The sequence below is a fragment of the Phalangium opilio genome, unplaced genomic scaffold, assembly GCF_054372755.1.
Source record: "Phalangium opilio isolate 3A_F unplaced genomic scaffold, DU_Popi_V2 ptg000042l_1, whole genome shotgun sequence".
NCBI lineage: Eukaryota > Metazoa > Arthropoda > Arachnida > Opiliones > Phalangiidae > Phalangium > Phalangium opilio.
In genome coordinates, this window is record NW_028324166.1 from 6,430,172 (window position 1) to 6,451,063 (window position 20,892).

The 20,892-nt window shown below is 34.4% G+C and overlaps 2 protein-coding genes and 1 long non-coding RNA gene across 3 annotated transcripts in view; all 3 read right to left on the reverse strand.

Annotated features, from left to right (window-relative positions):
• Positions 1-20,892, reverse strand: part of LOC149678708 (uncharacterized) — a 293,673-nt gene that overhangs the window by 139,816 nt on the left and 132,965 nt on the right. The window lies entirely within an intron of this gene.
• LOC149678712 (uncharacterized) lies at positions 440-4,599 on the reverse strand. The gene is made up of 4 exons (XM_089837200.1): positions 4,544-4,599; positions 2,848-4,474; positions 2,406-2,779; positions 440-2,344 (listed from the first exon to the last, which is right to left on the reverse strand). Exons 3-4 carry the CDS (start codon positions 2,765-2,767, stop codon positions 1,750-1,752), a joined length of 957 nt encoding a protein of 318 aa, XP_089693326.1. The 5' UTR covers positions 2,768-2,779; positions 2,848-4,474; positions 4,544-4,599; the 3' UTR covers positions 440-1,749.
• Positions 13,070-16,669, reverse strand: LOC149678713 (uncharacterized). The gene is made up of 4 exons (XM_089837201.1): positions 16,614-16,669; positions 14,918-16,544; positions 14,476-14,849; positions 13,070-14,414 (listed from the first exon to the last, which is right to left on the reverse strand). Exons 3-4 carry the CDS (start codon positions 14,835-14,837, stop codon positions 13,820-13,822), a joined length of 957 nt encoding a protein of 318 aa, XP_089693327.1. The 5' UTR covers positions 14,838-14,849; positions 14,918-16,544; positions 16,614-16,669; the 3' UTR covers positions 13,070-13,819.

Below are 20,892 nucleotides of genomic sequence, written 5' to 3' on the forward strand. Positions count from 1 at the left end.
TGAATTAAGCATATTGAAAAATTGGGGGGATTTCATAACTATATTGAAAAATTAGGAGGATTTTCATAACTATATGGAAAAATTGGGGGGATTTTCATAACTATATGGAAAAATTGGGGGGATTTTCATAACTATATGGAAAAATTGGGGGGATTTTCATAACTATATGGAAAAATTGGGGGGATTTTCATAACTATATTGAAAAATTGGGGGGATTTTCATAACTATATTGAAATATTGAAAAATTGGGGGATTTTCATAACTATATTGAAAAATTGGGGGATTTTCATAACTATATTGAAAAATTGGGGGGATTTTCATAACTATATTGAAAAATTAGGGGGATTTTCATAACTATATGGAAAAATTGGGGGGATTTTCATAACTATATGGAAAAATTGGGGGGATTTTCATAACTATATGGAAAAATTGGGGGGGATTTTCATAACTATATTGAAAAATTGGGGGGATTTTCATAACTATATTGAAAAATTGGGGATTTTCATAATTATACAGAAAAATTGGGAGATTTCTATTTTCATAACTATACAGACAAATTGGGGGGATTTTCATAACTATATGGAAAAATTGGGGGATTTTCATAACTATATGGAAAAATTGGGGGGATTTTCATAACTATATTGAAATATTGAAAAATTGGGGGGATTTTCATAACTATATTGAAATATTGAAAAATTGGGGGGATTTTCATAACTATATTGAAAAATTGGGGGGATTTTCATAATTATACAGAAAAATTGGGGGATTTTCATAATTATACAGAAAAATTGGGAGATTTCTATTTTCATAACTATATGGAAAAATTGGGGGGATTTTCATAACTATATTGAAAAATTGGGGGATTTTCATAATTATACAGAAAAATTGGGGGATTTTCATAATTATACAGAAAAATTGGGAGATTTCTATTTTCATAACTATATGGAAAAATTGGGGGGATTTTCATAACTATATGGAAAAATTGGGGGGATTTTCATAACTATATTGAAAAATTGGGGGGATTTTCATAATTATACAGAAAAATTGGGGGATTTTCATAACTAAACAGAAAAATTGGGGGGTTTTCATAACATTGAAATATATGGGGGGTTTTCATAACTATATTGAAATATTGGGGGGGTTTTCATAACTATATTGAAAAATTGGGAGATTTTCATAACTATTTTGGAAAATGGGGAAAAATATCACTATTGGTAAATTTCCTAGAGATGGAAGAAATATTTGTTTAGATAAAATATTTTTCATTAAAATTGTGGGACGTCGCATTTCAGACTTAAAGTTCAGATAAAGTACGTCTATATCACTTAAAAAGACTAGGTATTTTCGGCGCATTTCAGATATAAAGTTCAAATAAAGTACCTCTATATCACTTAAAAAGATGAAGTATTTTTGGCGCATTTCAGATTTACAGTTCACATAAAAGAACCTCTATATCACTTAAAAAGACTAGGTATTTTCAAAACAAGGCTTAAAGTAAACCACTCTAATCACCTGGCAAAAAATTGATACACGTTTCACTAATTCTTTGTTCTCAATAGTCTCTTATCACAACGTCTGTAGATATTTTTAGTTCACAGCTTAAAATAGTTGATGTTAACTAATTTAAGGAAGTCTTAAACTGTCAAAATTTGTTTAAAAGTTCTTAAGCATTGAGCGTTGGATTATTGTTTAAGCCTATGAATTCTTTTTTATCTGTGGCATTAGGAATTTCAACCTCATTTCATTTGTTTACTCTAGATTCACACACTCAGATTTTGAAGGTGATACATTAATGGTTTCAGGTGTCATTTTCGTAGTTTTCTCGACTTCCACAGACTTTAATTCTAGAGCTGATTTTTTTGATTGAGCATCAAAAACTATATCACACGTTTCACTACTATTCTTTAAATTCGCTCCACAACTTTCAGGAACAATTTCCAGGCTTGAAGTAGTTGGAGAAACCAGTGGTTTAGGTACTTCAGAAATGGACTTTTCAGGAACAATTTCCAGGCTCGAATTAGTTGGAGAAACCAGTGATTTAGGTACTTCAGAAATGAACTTTTCAGGAACAATTTCCAGACTCGAAGTAGTTGGAGAAAGTGATGTTTCAGGTACTTGAGAAATGATTAAATCAATTTCATCTTCAGAGTAGCAAGGAAGAATTTTGGAGCACACTCGTTTCGGTGTTGTTGAAGATGTCATAGATTGACACTCTGAATGCTGACGTTTTACTGGTGAAGCACAAACAGGACTTTGATTGCTTGGCTGGCGCCACAATGAATTATTTGGAGATCTTGTTGGTGACAAATATATTGGTCTAGGCGCAGGTCCATACCCTTTACGACTAAAAATTATTATATAAAATAAACTGTTCTGCCATATAATATGTCAGATTGTTGACTTACTCTTCTAAGTTTAAATTAAGGTAACAGCCCCTTTTGATATTGTAAGCAGTATAAATCCGTCTGAGGTCCTTGCTCATGTTCCAAGAAAAATATATCGCGTGAATGGCAGACTTGTAATCGGCATATGCTGTGTTACCTCCAGTAGCGGCAATTACTCTCTCCAATACATACGGGTTCAACGAATTAATATACGCGAAAGCGCATATTTTCAAAATTTGGTCAGGAGACTCTGAATGTTTTAACATAATCCATCTCCTTATGTCTTCTGGCCACAAACTCTTTTTCCCTATAACAGCCTCCATTTCTAATAGTGGGTTTTTAAATATTTTTGGGCTAGTTGAAGTTGAGTCAGATGACGCCATTGATACCAATAACTGATATAAAACCAAATATAATTCTCACGTTAACTATAATCATTCATTTGAAGTTGAATTTAACGTACCTTTTGGAAGACCAAGAATCAAACAATATGACTATCTGAGGTTAAATGACATCAAATTCCCTTCTAACAAACTCAATTTCAACATGGATAATTAATATACCCATGGATTAAATAACTCGACATTCAATAGTTTACAATTACGTTTCGGCTTAGATTCAATTTCTCGAGTTACCATTAATTCAGTTCTTTTTAAAATTAATTTCAATATCAAAATTAGTTAAATCCTCACGTTAGTCCTTATTACCGTTAATTTTTAGTTCTATTTAACATTAGTTTGACTATAAATATTAATTCTAACATACCGAGGCAACATTCATGATTAATCACAATTAAGTATCTCAAACCAATAACCACTTTGTCAACGTGACCAACCAAGGCTTAACTACGCCAATTTTTTTCAACAAGCCTGATAACCGAGGCTTAGGTACACTTGTATTTTAAGTAAACAGCACACTCACTAAACATTGCAGATCATTCGTAACTAATAATTACGTGGCCCCTTACATACCCTTTCAATTTCAGAAATTTATGTTTAACCCACTTTTTAAAAGAAACGAAACCTTGGGCACTGCCATTCCAAGTAACTGCCAACTAACACTTTTTGCGACTCTAGTTCCAGCAACAATGAAAAGGTTATTTTTTTCACAACAATTTCTTTCCACCCCCACCCCCATAAAAAAGGGTGAAGCGCCACCTAATAGAGATATGTTACTGATCTTTAAAAATTCACATATCATTAAACATATTTTCCAAAAATAATAACAATTAACATTATTTGTTAATTAGTTTCCGTTCTGAAAAAAATAACCAGCAGTTCAAAGGTTTGAAACTTGTTAATATTACTTATATTTTAAAATGAAATGTGAAAATTTTCAAATATAAGAATCTTCTGACACCTAGAACGTTCATGCTTCAAGTTGATATATAATTAGTATACTTTCGAACTTTTAAACTTTATCATTAGTTTTGGCTAAAATATACCCGTGTCTTTGACTTTGTGCTCCGCTTTTAGAAATATTCTTAGTAGTCTTTGTATCACAAGGTTGCTTTTAGAAATATTCTTAAAAGTCTTTGTATCATAAGGTTTTTAAATATTTTTAGGTTAATAGTTTCAAATATTTATAACTACACTAGTCTTAAATGGGTAAATTTTGTTTAAAAGTTCTTTCTTTAAGGGAGACTAAATTTGTCAGCCATTTTTTATCGATTTATATTGATAAAATAACCTCAAATCATTAACTTAACAAAACGTTTGCGTTAATTATATATATATAGATGTTCAAAGTTTCAAAAGTTGAAATGCTGAGTTTAACTCTCATTTTTGGAAATAACTTTCTTCTACATTCTAGCTGCCTAAAATATTATTTCAACTTATGACCCATGGAGGGCAATGTTTCACTTGTTGCTATTCATTGATCTGAGCTGTTACGTGAAAATTCACTACTGCTTGCGGTTTTGCAAGTCACTCCAGTCATTATATTTATTTCTTCAGACCTATCACTATCAATTATAGTCACTGCTTCAATTTCTGCCGTTTCCACAATATTCTGAGAGTTTGAGCCTATATTGCAAGTTTCAGAAACATAGCCTGTATCAGAAGCACCAGACGCATTCAAAGGGTCTGAATCTTCAAAAAATTAATAAAAACTATTAGTCTTTTTTATGTAAAATACCAAGTAGAGAGGCATTCATCTACCTTGGACTATCGTTTTCGAAGGGTAAAATATTTTGGGTATTTCAAAAATGTGGGATTCCTCTTCACTATTACTAGACAAGGCTATTTTTTGGGGAAAAGATAAATAAATATATATATATAAAATTAATTTTTAGTAATGTTTTGTTATCAGTCTGCCTAAGCACACCTTCATAGGAGGGTCAGTCCAGGTGAAATCAGGCAGTGTCCCGACGGCACCACCACCGATTTTGAGGAAACTTTAACCAGTTGAAATATAGACTATTTCATCGGGAAATCCAAGTTTTCAAGTTAAAATTCAATCTAGATTTTAAGATATGAATAATTGAAAAACCCTCACATGAGGGAAGGAAACTTTTCACCCCCAATTCCAGCGATTTTGACAGCCGATATCTAGGTAATAAAACCAAATATAACCTTGCAACCTTTTTTATTCTTCAAATAGGTGGCAGAGGCTAGATGAAGCTAATAATAGTTTGCGAAGAACTTTTTGTTTTATTTTTATAAATCATCAAAGTGCTCTTTGAATTCAACCAAACGCGAAAAGTAGCCTATAACTTAATATCTCCCGATTCCAAAAACCAAGCTAAAATAAATCAAAGATAACGCTTTCTGGTAGTAATTAAACCGGGGAACACGAAACAATTTCTAGATTTATGGTACGACCAAGGGATGCGGTGCCATTTGACTTCGAAAACCGCCAAGATTTGAAAAATAGTAAAAACATGGTGGTCTTTGAAGCCGTGCCAAGGTACCACCACAATTGAAATATTCACCAAAGTACAAACCACCTGAAAGCCCTTGTTTTAATCTATTAAATATCAAAAATCCAAGGATGATATAGAATTCCATCGTATGTAAACGCGGCATCAAACCTGAAAGAAAATCTGAAAAAAGTTAAAATTTTAAGTTAGCCAAAACAATTGGAAAATGATTATGAACGCAATATAGATGAGAAATTACTACTTTTATTGTATGAAATGAATTATTAGCACAGGTTTTTATCATTTAAAACATGTGTGAAAAATTTAATGTTATTATAACTGAGAATAAGTATCATTTTGAATTACCATTTGTAAGTAATAGAATTTTTTTGTAATCTTTAGATGACAAGGAGAAATTTTTTCTTGAGGTAAAATTATTAAGTTCAACTAAAGTTATTATGTTCAAAAAAGGAACCCAGCATACGTCTTCTCTTTCTTGCCAAGATAGATTTCTACCATTTCTCTCCATAAAGGTTACCAAAACATCATTGTTTTCTACGCTTTTTTCCTTGATATTTCCGATGTACCACTCTTTATCATAGGTACAAGCAACGTATTTGCCTGGGTTACATTCATCCCAATCGGCCTGTTTAGCTTTACTGAGAGGAGTGAAAAGTTCTACCTTGGTGGCAAAAGCATCCGATGATACTCTTTTCATATCTAAAAGTGTTTCTGACAATGGTATGAAAGCATGGTGTGATCGAGTTCCTGGTATAGTTTTAATGGATGCATACCTTTCCGCCAATTTAAACTCTTCTACGTGTTGTAGGACGTCTTCTTTGGAAAGGTACGCAAATTTTATATTTGCTGTTTGCAGCTGCGTACAAATACATTTCTTTGGGATTCTGAATTTGATTAGCGTACGCTGCTTGAAGGCTGGCTTTGGAAACAAGTCTCTTGACAGTACCCCCAATCCCATCACAGGGGCTTTTTCCATGGCTCGTAGCAAAGAAATGCCACTCGGCATGAATTCCAAAATCGGTATAATGGTGGCATAAGTTCGATAAGTTTTTGTAATTTTTAGACTGGCTGCCTGCTCCGTCACTGAAATATGTCACCTTCTTAATCATAGGAAGGGATGCCTTTCTTTCCGTTGTTAATCTTCTTAGAAAAGAGTGCACAGTATTTGCGTCGTGATGAAGGTAATCCGATATGATACAAAAATTGAAATGAGTCAATCCAGTTCCATCTTTGAAATATACTACGAATGGATGAAGTGTCGCTTAAGTGTTGGTCCAGTGATGACCCTGAATAGCATCTTGTATTAGAAAAGTGTAGTTTTCAGCAAAGTCAAGTACAACGATTGCTTCATTTCCCGGCAGGTGATCTTTGCTGATATTTAGGAAACTAGCCTGCTCTTTCGCAATGAAGTGATGCGGGGCTAAAACTTTGAACATTGCGGAAAGTTTTTCTTTGTACTCAATGGCTGAAAGTTGAAATTTCTCCAATGAGGCATGGTGGGTATGGACCCATTGCTTTACTTCTATGAAGTCATCATCATCAATGTTATTATCATCAAAGACAGCTCCAACGTACGCTTCCAGTGCCTCAGAGCCAGGACAAACTTCGCATTGGTTCAGCATGCAGTTTCGATTTGAAATATCACAAACTTGTTTTTCTAATAAATCTTTGTATGAAATTCGTTGATTTGGAAAAGAGTAGAGGGCCAGTTTAACATTTTGATGATACTCACACACACAACTCTCGTTTAAATGAACGCAAAAAGAACAGCAACCATCATCAACATTTGGTATATTTAGTTCAGTCTCCATTTTCTAATTTAACACTTGCAAAGAAAGGAACATAATACTCGTACAACCCAGTTAAAAAACCTAAAATGACTCTAAATATTGGCAGGCGAGCTAGCAGACAACTTGAGGCTGAAGACTAGTGGGGCTGCACTGTTGAGACAGAGAGAGGAATCAATATGATCATAATAAACAATTTAGCTAACACAGAACCAGTGCTCCATCCATCAACAATTTTCATTTAGGTGTATTAAAAAGAAAACAACATTGTTACTGCACATTTCATACAATAAAAGTAGTAATTTCTCATCTATATTGCGTTCATAATCATTTTCCAATTGTTTTGGCTAACTTAAAATTTTAACTTTTTTCAGATTTTCTTTCAGGTTTGATGCCGCGTTTACATACGATGGAATTCTATATCATCCTTGGGTTTTTGATATGTTATAGATTAAAACAAGGGCTTTCAGATGGTTTGTACTTTGGTCAATGCCGACTCAATTTATAAAGGCCCATGCATGCCTCGGTTTTTTAATTTATTTTCGCTTTTTCGAATTCGCCAAAAAGTGCCGCACAGCGACTTGGCGCTCTTCGATACAGAGGATTCAAAATGTTTTCGCGCCGTGTAAGAGCCAATAAGAGTGAGGGAAACTACGGCTATGCGGTTGAGGGGGGGGGGGAGTATACCAAAGAGGAGGGAAATATTTCCCTCCTCTTTGAGTATACGACTGTTAAGGGACTCTTCGGAAACGGAGTTCTCGACTGTTTTTGATGTGGAGGAAATAATTTTCGCAAGGCTAGTAAATAATGTAAATTAATAAATTTAACTAGTTTATGTTTAAGTTTCCTATATTATGAAATATAATTAGGGACGGGATTTATAAAGTTTAAATGAATGTGGACTAATGGGGAAGAGTGTGATATTTTTCATTGCGATAATACCGCTTTGTTACAAAATGTTAATTCTGGTCATTAATAAGATATTATAATTTTTGTAATGATATATGTTAATTTCTAGGGTAAAAATTTTTTTCTTATCATCATATAGTCGTATTTCCTCTTAATTTTAAAAATTATGCTAGTAAAAACGGATATTTTAGGTATCATGCATTTTGGCGCCAAAATATCTTTGGCGCGAACTTTAAATTCATTCAAATATTTATACAACAGAAAGCGCCACCTAGCTCCTGGGAGAGGCGGCCGATAAAAGGTCCGGTCCCCTACTCCCGAGGCACCATGCATGGGCCTTTATAAATTGAGTCGGCATTGCTTTGGTGCATATTTCAATTGTGGTGGTACCTTGGCACGGCTTCAAAGACCACCATGTTTTTACTATTTTTCAAATCTTGGCGGTTTTCGAAGTCAAATGGCACCGCATCCTTTGGTCGTACCATAAATCTAGAAATTTTTCGTGTTCCCCGGTTTAATTACTACCAGAAAGCGTTATCTTTGATTTATTTTAGCTTGGTTTTTGGAATCGGGAGATATTAAGTTATAGGCTGCTTTTCGCGTTTGGTTGAATTCAAAGAGCACTTTGATGATTTATAGAAATAAAACAAAAAGTTCTTCGCAAACTATTATTAGCTTAATCTAGGCTCTACCACCCATTTGAAGAATAAAAAAGGTTGCAAGGTTATATTCGGTTTTATTACCTAGATATCGGCTGTCAAAATCGCTGGAATTGGGGGTGAAAAGTTTCCTTCCCTCATGTGAGGGTTTTTCCAATTATTCATATCTTAAAATCTAGATTGAATTTTAACTTGAAAACTTGGATTTCCCGATGAAATAGTCAATATTTCAACTGGTTAAAGTTTCCTCAAAATCGGTGATGGTGCCGTCGGGACACTGCCTGATTTCACCTGGACTGACCCAGGAGTTTTGTTGCAACGATTCGAAACACTGAATGGTGTTGGGATATATAGCAGCGTCCACCGTCTTAGGATGTGTAGTTGAGGCATTTTCCATAGTGTCAATCATCTTCAGAAACGTAGCGGAGGCATTTTCCATTGTGTCAATAGTCTTAGGATATGTAGCGGACCCGTTTTCCATTGTGCCAATTGTTTCAGAATATGTAGTAGAGCTGCTTCCTATATTGCCAATTGTCTTATTTATATCTTCAGAGGTTGAAGTTGTTGGCCTATGTGTTGTGAAAGTAAATGCCCTTGCAATATCAAGGCCCTCACGCGAAAATGGTAATGGACTGTGTCTATAATATGGGCGAGGCGTCATATCAGGTGCTTGGTTATCCCTTGAAAAATTTATTGCTGCATTTCTAATGACCTGCTGTGCCGAATTCTGATTTGAATTTCGTGTTTGGTGCTCCATTTCAGATGTTTGGTTATCCCTTGAAGAATAGTTCGTTGTGATTCTTGAAGCATGTCGTTCAAAAGATGTTTGGTTAACCCTTGACAAACGGGTCTTGTTTCTGGAAGCACGTCGTTCTAAAGATGTTTGGTTAACCCTTGACAAACGGGTCTTGTTTCTGGAAGCACGTCGTTCTAAAGATGTTTGGTTAACCCTTGACAAACGGGTCTTGTTTCTGGAAGCACGTCGTTCTAAAGATGTTTGGTCAACATTTGAAGAATGACTTGTTGTGATTTTAGAAACGCGCCGATCTAAAGGTGAATATTGTCGTCTTCTAAATTGATGTGGGATACTTGAAACAACTTGATATTTTGAATTTAAAACTTTTGGGGCACTCGTATTATTCTTGTAACAATTAGTTGATGTATGTCCAGATATTAAGCAAATTGAACAATAATTTTGGTGGGGTAAATTAATTTGGATTCTACCCTCTCTGAATGAAACTGAAACATTTAATCGATCTAACAGTTCAAAGCCAACCGTCATTGGGTCTTTAGCAGATAACGAAACAAGGACCAGTATTTTAATTTCTTTTGAATCTTCATAAACACTTATATTAACATCTGTTGTACCCAAAATTTCATCTCCAAAATCTTGACTAGAATGACTAATTGGTTGGTAACAGAAATTTTTCCATACGGTGGTGGATATCACAGTGTATTTAATTTGTGGGTTAATTAACACCACACACTTTGTGTGATTGATGTAAAATTCAGCATTTGGGTAACTTATTCTAAAAACATTTTACCGTGAAAAACTGAGACATTTTAATAAAGGTTAGATAGACTTACCCCCGAGATATAGACGCCATTTTGATTTTTATTGAAGATTATTAAATAAATGTTGATTAACTGTCACGTTACGTTCGTTTCTCTCTACATACAAGACTGATAACGCATAATGCGACCCGGTCCGACCGACGCCTCAATGGCTTAGGTACACTAACATTTTGGGCAAGGTAAACAGTACACTCACTGAGTCACTGAACATTGCAAATCATTCGTAACTGATAATTACGTGGCGCAAATAACCACTTCACAGTTCGACAACGTGACCAACCAAGGCTTAACTACACAAATTTTCTCAACGACCATTGAACAATGTACCGATACGGTCTGACCAACAACGACATAACCGAGACGATTATTAAATAAATCTTCATTAATTCTCACGTTAACAATTAGTGTTAACAACTTCGACAACGTGACCAATCAAGGCTTAAATACACATTTTTTTAACAACCGTAGAACAATGAACCGACCCTGTCCGTCCGACCGATTGAACCCACGCCTAGATAACCGAGGCTTAGGTACACTAAAATTTTAGGTAAACAGTACACTCACTGACCATTGCAGATCATTCGTAACTGATAATTATGTGGCGCAATTAAACTATACTAACTTTCTCAAACGGTTAATTTTAAATTTAAACTATATCATCATTTATAAAATTATCATTAATCTAGCTGGACTCCGACTGTGCCTAGATAACCGAGGCTTAATAAATTTTAGGTAAACAGTACACTCACTGACCATTGCAGATCATTCGTAACTGCTAATTACGTGGCGCAATTAAACTATACTAACTTTCTCAATCGGTTATTTTAAACTTATACTATGTCATCCTTTATAAAATTATCATTAATCTAGCTAAACTTGGACTGCTCGCTTAACTAATCCTAATCAGACTGACTCTTTAAAACAGTGTTGCCGAATCACAAATTTCCATATTGGTAGATAACGCTCCTCGAAATCGGTAGATAGAGGTAAAAAATCGGTAGGGTGCGCGAAAGGCCAATTTATTTAGCCTTCTAGATCAGGGTGGGAACTGGGAAATAAGGATATTTTTTAAACTGGACATTTGGCCAGCACCCCCCCCCCCCTGGCCTGGAATAAATAAACTGGTCCATGACCAATGACCAGAGCACGTCGTCTGCTAAACTAAAGAAGTGGATAATTAAAATATTTTAGTTGATGACTGGACTCTGGTTACCCTTGAAATTTCTTAGTGTTCCCGTGCTCCACTGACCCCCTCCGATTTAATTTTTAAACTGGACCAGGCAATTTTTAAACTGGTCATTTTGCCATATGCTACCGCCTTATCTCCCACGCTGTTCTAGATGGCAAGAATTATGCAGTTTTCCATTGGCTACCAGCAATATGCCACAATGGAGCAATATTACAGGAGATCTAGACACAATTAGTTAAATTTTAAAATAAATTTACTTCTCACTCTAATAAAATTACTCCATGGAAAATCGTAATCGAAAAGCTCACTGCCGAGAGAGACCGAGGATCCTTGACGAGAAAATAGCAAACAAGATGGCGCGTTTACACTCAAAACAAAAAAAAGGATTTTATGGATAAAAAACAAATTAAAAACACTTTCACATCAAAATCAGTAAATTCTTTAAATATTCTAGAAAAATCAGAAAACGCTCAGTCTTTGCCCAGTAGAGCAAACTCCAATTGATGCTAATAAAGATTTAAATCTCAATATTGAACAAATGATCAAATAGGCGCATGTCAGTCAATTTACAGAAGTGTGATTCTTGAATTAATATTTTAATGAATAGGAAAAGAAATTAATTGATACAACCATGTCCAGAAGTGTGATTCTTGAACTAATATTTTAATGAATAGGAAAAGAAATTAATTGATACAACCATGTCCAGCTTTTATTTAAAAACAAAAATCATTCAGCTTGAATTGAGTCAACATGTACCAAATCTTAGAGTCATTTACATTTTAATAAAAACATGAATTCAGGATTTTTTTTCTAATTTAATTAATGTACAAATGGAAATTGAAACTATATATATTTGTGTCCACTTGGCTATCCCTTACATTTGTCCAAACCGCTTTACCTAGACAGCTGAAAATTTGCAGCTCCGGAAGTTACTCTTAAGAAATTAGTACAAACTGAGAAAGAACTGGGGATTTTTATAACTATACTGAAAAATGGGGAATTTTATAACTATACTGAAAAATTCATAACTATACTGAAAAATTCATAACTATACTGAAAAATTCATAACTATACTGAAAAATTGGGCACTTTCGTAACTTTACTGAAAAATTGGGCACTTTCGTAACTATACTGAAAAATTGGGCACTTTCATAACATACTGAAAAATTGGGCATTTTCGTAACTTTACTGAAAAATTGGGCACTTTCGTAACTATACTGAAAAATTGGGCATTTTCGTAACTTTACTGAAAAATTGGGCACTTTCGTAACTATACTGAAAAATTGGGCATTTTCGTAACTTTACTGAAAAATTGGGCACTTTCGTAACTATACTGAAAAATTGGGCACTTTCATAACATACTGAAAAATTGGGGGTTTTCAAAACTATCATGGAAAATTGGGCACTTTCATAACTATACTGAAAAATTGGGGGTTTTCAAAACTATCATGGAAAATTGGGGGTTTTCAAAACTATCATGGAATATTTGGGGTTTTCAAAACTATCATGGAATATTGGGGGGTTTCAAGACTATCATGGAATATTGGGGGGGGGGTTCAAAACTATCATGGAATATTGGGGGGGGGTTTCAAAACTATCATGGAATATTGGGGGGGGGGTTCAAAACTATCATGGAATATGGGGGGGGTTTCAAACTGTCATGGAAAATTGGGGGGATTTTCATAACTATATTGAAAAATTGGGGGGATTTTCATAATTATACAGAAAAATTGGGGGATTTTCATAACTAAACAGAAAAATTGGGGGGTTTTCATAACATTGAAATATATGGGGGGTTTTCATAACTATATTGAAATATTGGGGGGGTTTTCATAACTATATTGAAAAATTGGGAGATTTTCATAACTATTTTGGAAAATGGGGAAAAATATCACTATTGGTAAATTTCCTAGAGATGGAAGAAATATTTGTTTAGATAAAATATTTTTCATTAAAATTGTGGGACGTCGCATTTCAGACTTAAAGTTCAGATAAAGTACGTCTATATCACTTAAAAAGACTAGGTATTTTCGGCGCATTTCAGATATAAAGTTCAAATAAAGTACCTCTATATCACTTAAAAAGATGAAGTATTTTTGGCGCATTTCAGATTTACAGTTCACATAAAAGAACCTCTATATCACTTAAAAAGACTAGGTATTTTCAAAACAAGGCTTAAAGTAAACCACTCTAATCACCTGGCAAAAAATTGATACACGTTTCACTAATTCTTTGTTCTCAATAGTCTCTTATCACAACGTCTGTAGATATTTTTAGTTCACAGCTTAAAATAGTTGATGTTAACTAATTTAAGGAAGTCTTAAACTGTCAAAATTTGTTTAAAAGTTCTTAAGCATTGAGCGTTGGATTATTGTTTAAGCCTATGAATTCTTTTTTATCTGTGGCATTAGGAATTTCAACCTCATTTCATTTGTTTACTCTAGATTCACACACTCAGATTTTGAAGGTGATACATTAATGGTTTCAGGTGTCATTTTCGTAGTTTTCTCGACTTCCACAGACTTTAATTCTAGAGCTGATTTTTTTGATTGAGCATCAAAAACTATATCACACGTTTCACTACTATTCTTTAAATTCGCTCCACAACTTTCAGGAACAATTTCCAGGCTTGAAGTAGTTGGAGAAACCAGTGGTTTAGGTACTTCAGAAATGGACTTTTCAGGAACAATTTCCAGGCTCGAATTAGTTGGAGAAACCAGTGATTTAGGTACTTCAGAAATGAACTTTTCAGGAACAATTTCCAGACTCGAAGTAGTTGGAGAAAGTGATGTTTCAGGTACTTGAGAAATGATTAAATCAATTTCATCTTCAGAGTAGCAAGGAAGAATTTTGGAGCACACTCGTTTCGGTGTTGTTGAAGATGTCATAGATTGACACTCTGAATGCTGACGTTTTACTGGTGAAGCACAAACAGGACTTTGATTGCTTGGCTGGCGCCACAATGAATTATTTGGAGATCTTGTTGGTGACAAATATATTGGTCTAGGCGCAGGTCCATACCCTTTACGACTAAAAATTATTATATAAAATAAACTGTTCTGCCATATAATATGTCAGATTGTTGACTTACTCTTCTAAGTTTAAATTAAGGTAACAGCCCCTTTTGATATTGTAAGCAGTATAAATCCGTCTGAGGTCCTTGCTCATGTTCCAAGAAAAATATATCGCGTGAATGGCAGACTTGTAATCGGCATATGCTGTGTTACCTCCAGTAGCGGCAATTACTCTCTCCAATACATACGGGTTCAACGAATTAATATACGCGAAAGCGCATATTTTCAAAATTTGGTCAGGAGACTCTGAATGTTTTAACATAATCCATCTCCTTATGTCTTCTGGCCACAAACTCTTTTTCCCTATAACAGCCTCCATTTCTAATAGTGGGTTTTTAAATATTTTTGGGCTAGTTGAAGTTGAGTCAGATGACGCCATTGATACCAATAACTGATATAAAACCAAATATAATTCTCACGTTAACTATAATCATTCATTTGAAGTTGAATTTAACGTACCTTTTGGAAGACCAAGAATCAAACAATATGACTATCTGAGGTTAAATGACATCAAATTCCCTTCTAACAAACTCAATTTCAACATGGATAATTAATATACCCATGGATTAAATAACTCGACATTCAATAGTTTACAATTACGTTTCGGCTTAGATTCAATTTCTCGAGTTACCATTAATTCAGTTCTTTTTAAAATTAATTTCAATATCAAAATTAGTTAAATCCTCACGTTAGTCCTTATTACCGTTAATTTTTAGTTCTATTTAACATTAGTTTGACTATAAATATTAATTCTAACATACCGAGGCAACATTCATGATTAATCACAATTAAGTATCTCAAACCAATAACCACTTTGTCAACGTGACCAACCAAGGCTTAACTACGCCAATTTTTTTCAACAAGCCTGATAACCGAGGCTTAGGTACACTTGTATTTTAAGTAAACAGCACACTCACTAAACATTGCAGATCATTCGTAACTAATAATTACGTGGCCCCTTACATACCCTTTCAATTTCAGAAATTTATGTTTAACCCACTTTTTAAAAGAAACGAAACCTTGGGCACTGCCATTCCAAGTAACTGCCAACTAACACTTTTTGCGACTCTAGTTCCAGCAACAATGAAAAGGTTATTTTTTTCACAACAATTTCTTTCCACCCCCACCCCCATAAAAAAGGGTGAAGCGCCACCTAATAGAGATATGTTACTGATCTTTAAAAATTCACATATCATTAAACATATTTTCCAAAAATAATAACAATTAACATTATTTGTTAATTAGTTTCCGTTCTGAAAAAAATAACCAGCAGTTCAAAGGTTTGAAACTTGTTAATATTACTTATATTTTAAAATGAAATGTGAAAATTTTCAAATATAAGAATCTTCTGACACCTAGAACGTTCATGCTTCAAGTTGATATATAATTAGTATACTTTCGAACTTTTAAACTTTATCATTAGTTTTGGCTAAAATATACCCGTGTCTTTGACTTTGTGCTCCGCTTTTAGAAATATTCTTAGTAGTCTTTGTATCACAAGGTTGCTTTTAGAAATATTCTTAAAAGTCTTTGTATCATAAGGTTTTTAAATATTTTTAGGTTAATAGTTTCAAATATTTATAACTACACTAGTCTTAAATGGGTAAATTTTGTTTAAAAGTTCTTTCTTTAAGGGAGACTAAATTTGTCAGCCATTTTTTATCGATTTATATTGATAAAATAACCTCAAATCATTAACTTAACAAAACGTTTGCGTTAATTATATATATATAGATGTTCAAAGTTTCAAAAGTTGAAATGCTGAGTTTAACTCTCATTTTTGGAAATAACTTTCTTCTACATTCTAGCTGCCTAAAATATTATTTCAACTTATGACCCATGGAGGGCAATGTTTCACTTGTTGCTATTCATTGATCTGAGCTGTTACGTGAAAATTCACTACTGCTTGCGGTTTTGCAAGTCACTCCAGTCATTATATTTATTTCTTCAGACCTATCACTATCAATTATAGTCACTGCTTCAATTTCTGCCGTTTCCACAATATTCTGAGAGTTTGAGCCTATATTGCAAGTTTCAGAAACATAGCCTGTATCAGAAGCACCAGACGCATTCAAAGGGTCTGAATCTTCAAAAAATTAATAAAAACTATTAGTCTTTTTTATGTAAAATACCAAGTAGAGAGGCATTCATCTACCTTGGACTATCGTTTTCGAAGGGTAAAATATTTTGGGTATTTCAAAAATGTGGGATTCCTCTTCACTATTACTAGACAAGGCTATTTTTTGGGGAAAAGATAAATAAATATATATATATAAAATTAATTTTTAGTAATGTTTTGTTATCAGTCTGCCTAAGCACACCTTCATAGGAGGGTCAGTCCAGGTGAAATCAGGCAGTGTCCCGACGGCACCACCACCGATTTTGAGGAAACTTTAACCAGTTGAAATATAGACTATTTCATCGGGAAATCCAAGTTTTCAAGTTAAAATTCAATCTAGATTTTAAGATATGAATAATTGAAAAACCCTCACATGAGGGAAGGAAACTTTTCACCCCCAATTCCAGCGATTTTGACAGCCGATATCTAGGTAATAAAACCAAATATAACCTTGCAACCTTTTTTATTCTTCAAATAGGTGGCAGAGGCTAGATGAAGCTAATAATAGTTTGCGAAGAACTTTTTGTTTTATTTTTATAAATCATCAAAGTGCTCTTTGAATTCAACCAAACGCGAAAAGTAGCCTATAACTTAATATCTCCCGATTCCAAAAACCAAGCTAAAATAAATCAAAGATAACGCTTTCTGGTAGTAATTAAACCGGGGAACACGAAACAATTTCTAGATTTATGGTACGACCAAGGGATGCGGTGCCATTTGACTTCGAAAACCGCCAAGATTTGAAAAATAGTAAAAACATGGTGGTCTTTGAAGCCGTGCCAAGGTACCACCACAATTGAAATATTCACCAAAGTACAAACCACCTGAAAGCCCTTGTTTTAATCTATTAAATATCAAAAATCCAAGGATGATATAGAATTCCATCGTATGTAAACGCGGCATCAAACCTGAAAGAAAATCTGAAAAAAGTTAAAATTTTAAGTTAGCCAAAACAATTGGAAAATGATTATGAACGCAATATAGATGAGAAATTACTACTTTTATTGTATGAAATGAATTATTAGCACAGGTTTTTATCATTTAAAACATGTGTGAAAAATTTAATGTTATTATAACTGAGAATAAGTATCATTTTGAATTACCATTTGTAAGTAATAGAATTTTTTTGTAATCTTTAGATGACAAGGAGAAATTTTTTCTTGAGGTAAAATTATTAAGTTCAACTAAAGTTATTATGTTCAAAAAAGGAACCCAGCATACGTCTTCTCTTTCTTGCCAAGATAGATTTCTACCATTTCTCTCCATAAAGGTTACCAAAACATCATTGTTTTCTACGCTTTTTTCCTTGATATTTCCGATGTACCACTCTTTATCATAGGTACAAGCAACGTATTTGCCTGGGTTACATTCATCCCAATCGGCCTGTTTAGCTTTACTGAGAGGAGTGAAAAGTTCTACCTTGGTGGCAAAAGCATCCGATGATACTCTTTTCATATCTAAAAGTGTTTCTGACAATGGTATGAAAGCATGGTGTGATCGAGTTCCTGGTATAGTTTTAATGGATGCATACCTTTCCGCCAATTTAAACTCTTCTACGTGTTGTAGGACGTCTTCTTTGGAAAGGTACGCAAATTTTATATTTGCTGTTTGCAGCTGCGTACAAATACATTTCTTTGGGATTCTGAATTTGATTAGCGTACGCTGCTTGAAGGCTGGCTTTGGAAACAAGTCTCTTGACAGTACCCCCAATCCCATCACAGGGGCTTTTTCCATGGCTCGTAGCAAAGAAATGCCACTCGGCATGAATTCCAAAATCGGTATAATGGTGGCATAAGTTCGATAAGTTTTTGTAATTTTTAGACTGGCTGCCTGCTCCGTCACTGAAATATGTCACCTTCTTAATCATAGGAAGGGATGCCTTTCTTTCCGTTGTTAATCTTCTTAGAAAAGAGTGCACAGTATTTGCGTCGTGATGAAGGTAATCCGATATGATACAAAAATTGAAATGAGTCAATCCAGTTCCATCTTTGAAATATACTACGAATGGATGAAGTGTCGCTTAAGTGTTGGTCCAGTGATGACCCTGAATAGCATCTTGTATTAGAAAAGTGTAGTTTTCAGCAAAGTCAAGTACAACGATTGCTTCATTTCCCGGCAGGTGATCTTTGCTGATATTTAGGAAACTAGCCTGCTCTTTCGCAATGAAGTGATGCGGGGCTAAAACTTTGAACATTGCGGAAAGTTTTTCTTTGTACTCAATGGCTGAAAGTTGAAATTTCTCCAATGAGGCATGGTGGGTATGGACCCATTGCTTTACTTCTATGAAGTCATCATCATCAATGTTATTATCATCAAAGACAGCTCCAACGTACGCTTCCAGTGCCTCAGAGCCAGGACAAACTTCGCATTGGTTCAGCATGCAGTTTCGATTTGAAATATCACAAACTTGTTTTTCTAATAAATCTTTGTATGAAATTCGTTGATTTGGAAAAGAGTAGAGGGCCAGTTTAACATTTTGATGATACTCACACACACAAACTGAATGTGTGCCTGGTTTCCCAGCAATAACACAGTGCTTTGGTCGAAGCTCACAGAACTTAGAAAATCCAACTTTATCATCAGTTGATTTCAGGAATGAGGCGTGTAGTTCCTTAAGGTTTACCAGCATCAGTCGCTTTTGCACCAACTGCCTTTTACCAGCTACTTTAACTGATACACATTCCTTCTTTCCAGGGCACATCCTTGAATACTCGTCACTGTTGTAAAAATTGATCACTTTTTCTTTTACGGTGCTTTTGAGATTTCTCCCTTGCTTAGTAGGGCAACCAGGTAGAATACCCTTTTCCCGTCTTAACCTCCGGCTGCTGTTCACCATATATTTGGAAACGTTAAATTCATTAATTATTTCTTGTTGGGTGTAACTCTCTGGAACTAAGGTCGTGTAGAATTATTAATTTTGATTTTCAGCTCTTTCATTAAATTAGTTAATCCTTCGCAGTTTTTACAGGATTTTTGAAAAGAAGCAGGTAAATGTTTTTCAGTAGAACTTTCACCAATCAGTTTTCCCATTGCATCTTCATACGAGGTACTTAGTTTTGAAATCTTTGATTTAATATATCCGGGTTTTTCTTTAGCACTAACTCTCTTTACGGGTGACTGCCCAACAGCTGCCAGACTCAAGTTTAAGTCACTTGTTTTAATTTCTTCTTCAGGGATGAACATTTCCCCGCTTCCGCAACTTGATGGAAGTTCGTGATCTTCCAATTCTTTGGAGCATAGTTTTTGGCAGTTGACGCATAGTTTTTGTCCTGGTAGAAGCTTTTTGCCTGCAAATTGGTTTGAGGAATTTATGGAAATTGCATAAAATGGAACAATTGATCGAAGATTTGCAGAGATGAACTTCTTATGTTTTCCGAAAGGGTCACAGCAATATCTTTGTAGGCTTTCGAACTTTGATATCAACTTATTTTCGTGATGAAAACAAAGTGTCACACTTTCGTTTATGGCAAGACCAGTTCTAAGATGAAGAAGCTCCTTCTTTTTTTTGGATAACGAACTTAAATCTACAAATGTTTTATTCCCGGTAAAGTCTGTTGCGTAGCAACTCTCGTTTAAATGAACGCAAAAAGAACAGCAACCATCATCAACATTTGGTATATTTAGTTCAGTCTCCATTTTCTAATTTAACACTTGCAAAGAAAGGAACATAATACTCGTACAACCCAGTTAAAAAACCTAAAATGACTCTAAATATTGGCAGGCGAGCTAGCAGACAACTTGAGGATGAAGACTAGTGGGGCTGCACTGTTGAGACAGAGAGAGGAATCAATATGATCATAATAAACAATTTAGCTAACACAGAACCAGTGCTCCATCCATCAACAATTTTCATTTAGGTGTATTAAAAAGAAAACAACATTGTTACTGCACATTTCATACAATAAAAGTAGTAATTTCTCATCTATATTGCGTTCATAATCATTTTCCAATTGTTTTGGCTAACTTAAAATTTTAACTTTTTTCAGATTTTCTTTCAGGTTTGATGCCGCGTTTACATACGATGGAATTCTATATCATCCTTGGGTTTTTGATATGTTATAGATTAAAACAAGGGCTTTCAGATGGTTTGTACTTTGGTGCATATTTCAATTGTGGTGGTACCTTGGCACGGCTTCAAAGACCACCATGTTTTTACTATTTTTCAAATCTTGGCGGTTTTCGAAGTCAAATGGCACCGCATCCTTTGGTCGTACCATAAATCTAGAAATTTTTCGTGTTCCCCGGTTTAATTACTACCAGAAAGCGTTATCTTTGATTTATTTTAGCTTGGTTTTTGGAATCGGGAGATATTAAG

Bases quoted from the DNA above. Each gene is read 5' to 3' on its own strand.
- LOC149678712 (XM_089837200.1), bottom strand. From the start codon at position 2,767: ATGGCGTCATCTGACTCAACTTCAACTAGCCCAAAAATATTTAAAAAC. The intron at 2,345-2,405 runs GTAAGTCAACAA...AATAATTTTTAG, and splicing joins CTTAATTTAAACTTAGAAGA to TCGTAAAGGGTATGGACCTG.
- LOC149678713 (XM_089837201.1), bottom strand. From the start codon at position 14,837: ATGGCGTCATCTGACTCAACTTCAACTAGCCCAAAAATATTTAAAAAC. The intron at 14,415-14,475 runs GTAAGTCAACAA...AATAATTTTTAG, and splicing joins CTTAATTTAAACTTAGAAGA to TCGTAAAGGGTATGGACCTG.